Source organism: Anopheles gambiae, chromosome 2, assembly GCF_943734735.2.
Source record: "Anopheles gambiae chromosome 2, idAnoGambNW_F1_1, whole genome shotgun sequence".
In the NCBI taxonomy this organism is placed as follows: Eukaryota; Metazoa; Arthropoda; class Insecta; order Diptera; family Culicidae; genus Anopheles; species Anopheles gambiae.
In genome coordinates this window covers 717,696-724,181 of record NC_064601.1, presented here as the reverse complement: position 1 = coordinate 724,181, position 6,486 = coordinate 717,696, and the positions used below count along the sequence as shown (strand labels likewise).

The following is a 6,486-nucleotide window of genomic DNA, read 5'->3' as shown; positions in this document are numbered from 1 at the left end:
AATTTTAATATTTAACCCAAATTCTATGGATTTTGGACCCAATAACATCGTGACATCACCGTCCGTTATCATTTCAACAGCAACAGCGATTGAGTGTAGTTGCACCAAATACACGTTATTATTAGCAATGAAATTTTATGATGTCTCCCAATACTACAAACACCACACAAAAGTCCAGCTAATCGCTATCAACGCGTAACAGCCTTATCGGATGCCCACATGTGCGAAAGCGCTTTGATAAGAAGTTTGATAAAACTGATAAATGTACCCATTTCGAGGAGACTGGCCAGTTGATACGACCAGTTTTTCGCTGTTGCTCGTACCCGTCATATCGCTGCAGCCAAATTTTGTCGTCAAATTGTGTCTCGAGTGCCAACACCCCTTACTCTTCCCAATTAACGATGACTCATTTCAGGCAGATTCTCGCGGGTGTTTTAGTGTTGTGCATCGTACAAAATGGTAATTCTTGACCCATTGGACCCACGGGCTCTTTTCGATCGCTGTCCTGTACTAACTCGCTCTCGCGTTATTTCGGTTAGCTGCTTCCCTTTCCTGCTACTCCTGTGACCACACGGAAAGTGAAAGTATGTGTGAGGAGAATCTGGTCGAGTGTGATGCCAGCATGGCCTCCCTCGGCATGGTAAGAGTGGCCGCCTTCAAGCCGACGATTCAGATCATCCAGTCGCCGGCAATGCGCTGCTTCGAGCTGGTGGTCCAAGATAATGACAATACGCTGAGGGCACGCGGTTGCTCCTACGATACGGTTGACGTTTGTCCGGGCGAGGTTCGCATCGGTGTGCAGACGGGCTGCCGATGGTGCAACGAGCATGACGGATGCAATTCGGCCGGTAGCTTTAAGGCCAGCGTGCTCGTGATTGCCAGCCTGTTGGTGGTCGGAGTGCTGCAAAAGGTTTTCCAATAAACAGAGTGCCTAAGCTTGTAGTTTCTTTAACGGAAACGTTTCGTACGTTGAATTTTCTTCCAAGTTGGTGCAAAGATATCTTACCAAGAAAGAAAGAAATCCCTTAGAGTACTGCGAAATCCGTCTTCATAGTGAGCTTGATGGGCAACATGTGATGAGACGCAAGAACTCACCTCAATGTTTTTTTCAGAAACACACAGTTTTGCTGGATACGTTTTACAACCGGTGTGTGTTTGTATGTGTGCGTTAAGTGTTTTTTTTTTAATGAAGTACTACAGCCCAATTCCAATCTTATAACGCATGATCCAAAATGAACCTTTGGATGAACCTGTAAACCCTTAAGGGCCAACGAACGGAAGCTTCCTCTTGTTGCCTTCGAATGCTGGATTGAACTCCATCAGTTTGCAGTGTTGTATTGCATTAACTGAATTGGTTTTAATTCCGTCTTAAACTGTTCTGCTTGTTTTATCATATGTATGCAGAGAAATATGCTTTCGGTCTGAAAAATGACTTTTTTGTATAAAAATTCTGTAAATAAATTGTTTAACCAGCAGGATTTGTTTTCCTCTGCACATTATCGCACCAATTGTTCTTCATTGTTTGAGTGCTTATGGCTATATGTGATCTAAATTATTATCCAAATTTTGCAACATCTATTGCTGCTTCAAGAGTTTGTTGCTCCGTGAAAACACCTATTCCTCTCGCTTCTGCACATCACCGTTCAGTGGCAGGTGAGAGAGCGAGACTACCGTAGCTACTCAATCTATGACATCATTTCGTTGCGCTTGACTTCATCACAAGCCGACGCACAGTCATCGCGGCATACAAAAGTACAGACCGACGCTATCAAACCGCTAACGCTATTTCTAGCCAGACTTTAGCCGCATCCAGTCGTCTGTGCGTGTGCGTCTCTTTGTGTGCTGTTGTGTGCTGTGTAATTGAAAGCAATAATCGAGATGAAACTGTTCCTGCTGAGCGTCTTTTTCTTCCTGGCCAGCTTCCAGGGTAAGTTACTGAAAGTGTTTGCCAACACATATTAGGGGTGTGTGTGTGTTTGTGCGTGTTTGTGAGGGTAAATTGAACTGTACCGTAACCCTCATACCTTTTTTTTTCTTTGCAGCTGCTCAAGCCCTGCGTTGTATGCAGGGAACCGAGATCGTCCTGCCCTCGGATGACAGCGCCGAAAAGGACAAAGACAAGGTGCCCGAATTCACCGAATGTTCCATACTTACTACGGGCGCGTCGGCCGCCTCCCTGCTGGTGCTGAAGCCCAACACGGCCACCCTGCCCTCCACCGACTACAAGTGCTATCACCTGCGCATTGAGGAGTCCGAATCGAAGAAGGCGACGATTGTGAAGGGCTGCATCTACAAGGCGCAGAATGTGTGCGACGGCAAGTTCAAGGTGGACACGGTCCGCGAGGTGTTCTGCAGCCAGTGCGACCAGGATGAGTGTAATTCGGCCCACCGGTTCGCTTCCAACTGGAAGATCCTCAGCCTCACCCTCTTCACCATCCTGTGCCTGTTCATGAAGTAATCCGCCAGTCCACCAGTACAAGCCCATTTTAGTAGGGGGGATGGGGAGTGGTCTCCGGCTTCCAAAAGCACCCCCCTTCCATTTACGCCAAAATCGAACCGAATATTTTACATTTTTTCCCACTAGTGTGTAAGCTTACTACTACTACTACCGTCACGCGAACGGCAGAAGAAGAAAAAAACCCGTTCTGTGTGTAGCTGGATGGGACTCTTCTCCGTCTCCAACACTTTCTCAGGATAACACGCATGCCTTCCGTGAGCGTTCAGTTAGTGTGTGTGTTTGTGCGTACGCCGAAGGACGCCGAGAACCGACTAACTGTTCCCAGGACACAGCAACTATGTAGATTGGTGATGATAGAGAACCAACACCCACGGCCGGGATAAATGCCTTACAGTGGAGATGAACGAAAACGATCTGAATTCCTAAATCTCAAGCGCTTTCTTCAGTAGAGTAGAATGTTCGAATTCGTTACCGTTCAGGTAATTCGGTAGCGCGTGTGTGTGTGTGTTTTTGCAGCATATTTTCTTGTAGAGTGTTTTAAAACATGTTGCAATCTTTATACAAACATTTTCATTCATCCATACAGCGACTCCTGTTTACAAGGGGCCGCTGTTGTTTCGAGTGCAGTTGTGCTTGAAATGCTTGAAAAATTGTGTTATTGGCGCCTGCTTATTTGCGGTTATCTTGTTTTGTTTTCTCATATACACTTGCATTACCCAAAGCATCTTAGAGCGTGATCAAAGAAACAATAAAATCACAACTTTGCTATCATTAGCATGCCACCCGCGTCTGTCTGCTAAATGCGTACGCGTGTGTGAGTGTGGAACCACTGTCGAGGGCGTGGGGAAGCCGGCCATGACATCATCCGAAACAAACAAACGCGCATGATTTTGCGTCCATGCCCGTTGATAATGGTCGTTAAGGGGCAGCAGTGCGGTCCGTGTAAGAAAGTGTTTTGCTGTTCGCTTCTCTTCCCTTTTCCTTCCGTTTGCGATTCTTTGCGTTCATGCGCATCTGTAACGGCGTGCTGTCGTCGGTGACTAATGGATTTCCATGGTGCGACCCTTCGCCCTACCCATACTGCTGCATGTGGAACTGTACCAGTATGATCACGTAACTCGTCACGGTTGCAATTGTCTAGAACAGGAAGCGTCATGCGTCAACAACAATATTCCTTCGCCATTTCAATCCCGACGGCTTCTTACCCCAAATAGTAGAGCTCGATTAATGTCATACAGTCCGTAGTTCCGGACATCGTAGTCCCGCTGCATGTAGTCCAGCGTTATAAGGTCGAGCTGTAAAGATCGATTTAGCGTTCGTTTGCATTTACGTACACGCGGTGCATTAGCAACAACTTACCATACGCTCCATTCGAGGTCCCTTGGAGCGGTGATTTATGGCGCCCAGAATGGAAAGCATTTTCTTCGATCGTTCCGTATACTGTGACGGTATCGACATCATGTAGTACAGCTGGACGGCCAGATAGAGGAAAAATGTCACCGAGTTGAAGTACTTCGTAACGTCCTCTGCGCCAAACCCGCGCCTCACTTCCACCATCGTTGAGGTGTACATGTAATAAACCTGCGAATGAATCGAATGTTGCTCGTTGTAAGATTCTTAGCCTCCTGCTAGCATTTCCACGCTTCCCGCTTACCGACACCACGATCATGTAGAAGTACCAACCGTTGAGAAGCAGCACCGGCAGATCCATGATCGCCATAAACTGTTTCTCCAGCTGTGCGTTTTCACAGTGCACCATGTACACCTCGCGTATCGTTGATGGCTTTTCTTCCCCCGACCGATCGACTAAGCTCGTCAGCTTAGAGTTGATCGATCCTTGAATGAAGCTCACGATCATCAGCCCCACCAAGTATAGGTTTACCAGCGCCGTGAAAACGTACTGAAACACGGAAAAGGTTACACCCACCACCACTTCCGCTCCAGTGGGAACTTCATCCTGCGTAACGTAGTACATGATCAGCGAAAAGAGCAACAGTGCCATATCGATCGCAAGAACTTTGTAAAGAAGCAGTTTGCCGTACTCCCGGCTCAGGACACGACAGTTCCACTGCTGCAGGATGGTATTGCGTATCGCGAGCAATGCATTCAGCGTTGAGGCGAGACCCTGCGCTTTGCTTAACATCCTCACATTGACCACGATCATGAACAGATAGATAAAGCTTAGCTGCGCCGCGTTCAGCATGCTCACCAGGTAAACGTTTGCCACCCGTTCATGCTCGTAAATGAGATACATTAGGGCGGGACTAAGGACGGCATACACCACGGTTATTCCGATGCAGTACAGCGCACGTTTGCGGCTGGTGAAGAATCGTCCCGGTCCGACGGCATCAAATCGCAATGGAAATGTACCGCATGCTAGTAGAAAGGACCACACACACCTTTCCAACCGTTCGGACCACTTGCTCACGTTCATTGCAACACTCAATGTGGCATCCCGCGATGGGACACACGATTTGTCGGTATAGTCCATTGCTTGATTATTTATTTAGTTGTTATTTCTGTGCACGGTCTATTTATGCTTGCTGCTCCGTGATCCATGTTTAATGCTTCCTTTGCGCGAATTGGTAGTAATTATGTATGATATTCTACGCCCCGATGACTCTTATTCATACGCCTGAATGTGAAACTGAATGAGGATGATCAAGTAGCTTGTCATCGTTGCTATCATCTGTAACGACAACAGAGCGTGCTATGACAACGTGTTTTATGACAGCTGCTGTGCCTTACCCCGAATAGAAGGGCCCGATTCATGGCATACATTCCGTAGTTGTTGATTGCATTATTCCGCTGCATACAGTCCACCATTAGCACCTCGATCTGAAACGACGAAACAAAAGCAATCAATCACCAATAGTAATCCTCTAATTTGCAACAACCCCTCCCTCCCTCCCTACCAGACGCTCCTGACCCGGTCGATGGTGGTACTGGTTGACGCTGACGTAGTTTAATAAGCGCATCATTTTCTTTGCATGATCCGTGTACACCGAAGGAATCAACACGAGCAGATACAGCTGTACGCACTGGTACAGGAAGAAAATCAACGGGTTGATGTATGCTTTAAAATCGTCCGCTCTCACGCCGCGGAAGGATGATTCCAAGGCGTACACGTACATGTAGTAGACCTGCAGGAACAAGACGAAGACACGTGACACGTGACACACATCACTCACATTCCGTTGCCGACCGGTTAGGCAGGGCGGTCTTACCGAGTAGACGATCATGAAAAAGTACCACCCAGTAAGCATCAGGGTGGGAAAGTTGAGCGTTTCCATAAATTGCTTCACCATGTCCTCGTTTTTGCAGTGCAGCATGTACAGTTGCAGCACCGATGGCTGCCGGCCGGCCGCCGATCCTTGCCGTGAGCGGGCTAATCGTTTCAGGCCGATGTTCACCATTGCCTGCATCACGGCGCCGATCAGCACCCCAGCTAGGATGAAGTTCTCGATCACCGCAATAAAGTACATCATGGCGTAAAACGTTAGCCAACTCGCGAGCCCCACGCTGTCCACCTGCCCCGTGTACGTGCTGTCCTCGAACGTGTACAACGCCAGTAGCTGCATCAGGATGTCTACGGCCGTAACTTTAACCAAAAACAACCTGTACAGCCTAAACTCCAGCATCGAGCGGGCGACCATACGCTCCAGCACGTGCTTCAGCTGAAACATTTCATTCAGCAGCACGCGCAGACATGCTTTCTTTCTGATGAATATTATTTGCACAATCAGTATGAAGAAATACACGAAAGCGAACTGGAATGCGCTTAGCGCGTTTGTTATTTGGTTTTCCCCGCTTATGTTCATTACGTACAGCTCGACACAGACGATCGGTCCGACGATGGCATACAGCACCAGCAGCACGGTGGATAGGATCACATCTTTCGTTCGATTTCGAAACCGTTCACGATGGCGGTCGAAACTGAGCGGCAAAATGGCGAACAGAAACTTCAGCACAACGCTCTGCAGAACGATCAACCAGCGTGGGACCTGCATCGTACAGCAACTGAAGCG

At 47.9% G+C, this 6,486-nt stretch overlaps 4 protein-coding genes across 4 annotated transcripts; 2 read left to right on the top strand and 2 right to left on the bottom strand.

The window, feature by feature from the left end:
* The first annotated feature begins 298 nt into the window (after positions 1-298).
* Positions 299-958, top strand: LOC11175510 (uncharacterized). Its single transcript, XM_003435713.2, has 2 exons — positions 299-459; positions 540-958. The coding sequence occupies exons 1-2, from the start codon at positions 402-404 to the stop codon at positions 920-922; spliced, it is 441 nt and encodes a 146-aa protein (XP_003435761.2). The 5' UTR covers positions 299-401; the 3' UTR covers positions 923-958.
* A 653-nt stretch (positions 959-1,611) lies between these two features.
* Positions 1,612-3,235, top strand: LOC4577356 (uncharacterized). The gene is made up of 2 exons (XM_001238567.4): positions 1,612-1,927; positions 2,043-3,235. Exons 1-2 carry the CDS (start codon positions 1,879-1,881, stop codon positions 2,456-2,458), a joined length of 465 nt encoding a protein of 154 aa, XP_001238568.3. The 5' UTR covers positions 1,612-1,878; the 3' UTR covers positions 2,459-3,235.
* Positions 1,786-5,099, bottom strand: LOC1281994 (gustatory receptor 68a). Its single transcript, XM_321985.4, has 4 exons — positions 4,113-5,099; positions 3,818-4,039; positions 3,664-3,753; positions 1,786-3,595 (listed from the first exon to the last, which is right to left on the bottom strand). Exons 1-4 carry the CDS (start codon positions 4,947-4,949, stop codon positions 3,530-3,532), a joined length of 1,215 nt encoding a protein of 404 aa, XP_321985.2. The 5' UTR covers positions 4,950-5,099; the 3' UTR covers positions 1,786-3,529.
* On the bottom strand, positions 5,016-6,468 carry LOC1281995 (gustatory and pheromone receptor 32a). The gene is made up of 4 exons (XM_061647624.1): positions 5,686-6,468; positions 5,374-5,601; positions 5,207-5,296; positions 5,016-5,147 (listed from the first exon to the last, which is right to left on the bottom strand). The coding sequence occupies exons 1-4, from the start codon at positions 6,466-6,468 to the stop codon at positions 5,082-5,084; spliced, it is 1,167 nt and encodes a 388-aa protein (XP_061503608.1). The 3' UTR covers positions 5,016-5,081.
* Positions 6,469-6,486: the final 18 nt, after the last annotated feature.

Coding starts and splice junctions, on each gene's coding strand:
- LOC4577356 (XM_001238567.4), top strand. CDS start 1,879: ATGAAACTGTTCCTGCTGAGCGTCTTTTTCTTCCTGGCCAGCTTCCAG. Junction 1,928..2,042: donor CTTCCTGGCCAGCTTCCAGG/GTAAGTTACTGA, acceptor TTTTCTTTGCAG/CTGCTCAAGCCCTGCGTTGT.
- LOC1281995 (XM_061647624.1), bottom strand. CDS start 6,468: ATGCAGGTCCCACGCTGGTTGATCGTTCTGCAGAGCGTTGTGCTGAAG. Junction 5,602..5,685: donor TTTTCATGATCGTCTACTCG/GTAAGACCGCCC, acceptor TTGTTCCTGCAG/GTCTACTACATGTACGTGTA. Junction 5,297..5,373: donor GACCGGGTCAGGAGCGTCTG/GTAGGGAGGGAG, acceptor TCGTCGTTTCAG/ATCGAGGTGCTAATGGTGGA.
- LOC1281994 (XM_321985.4), bottom strand. CDS start 4,949: ATGGACTATACCGACAAATCGTGTGTCCCATCGCGGGATGCCACATTG. Junction 3,754..3,817: donor GACCTCGAATGGAGCGTATG/GTAAGTTGTTGC, acceptor CGATCTTTACAG/CTCGACCTTATAACGCTGGA. Junction 3,596..3,663: donor ATCGAGCTCTACTATTTGGG/GTAAGAAGCCGT, acceptor TTCCTGTTCTAG/ACAATTGCAACCGTGACGAG.
- LOC11175510 (XM_003435713.2), top strand. CDS start 402: ATGACTCATTTCAGGCAGATTCTCGCGGGTGTTTTAGTGTTGTGCATC. Junction 460..539: donor GTTGTGCATCGTACAAAATG/GTAATTCTTGAC, acceptor TATTTCGGTTAG/CTGCTTCCCTTTCCTGCTAC.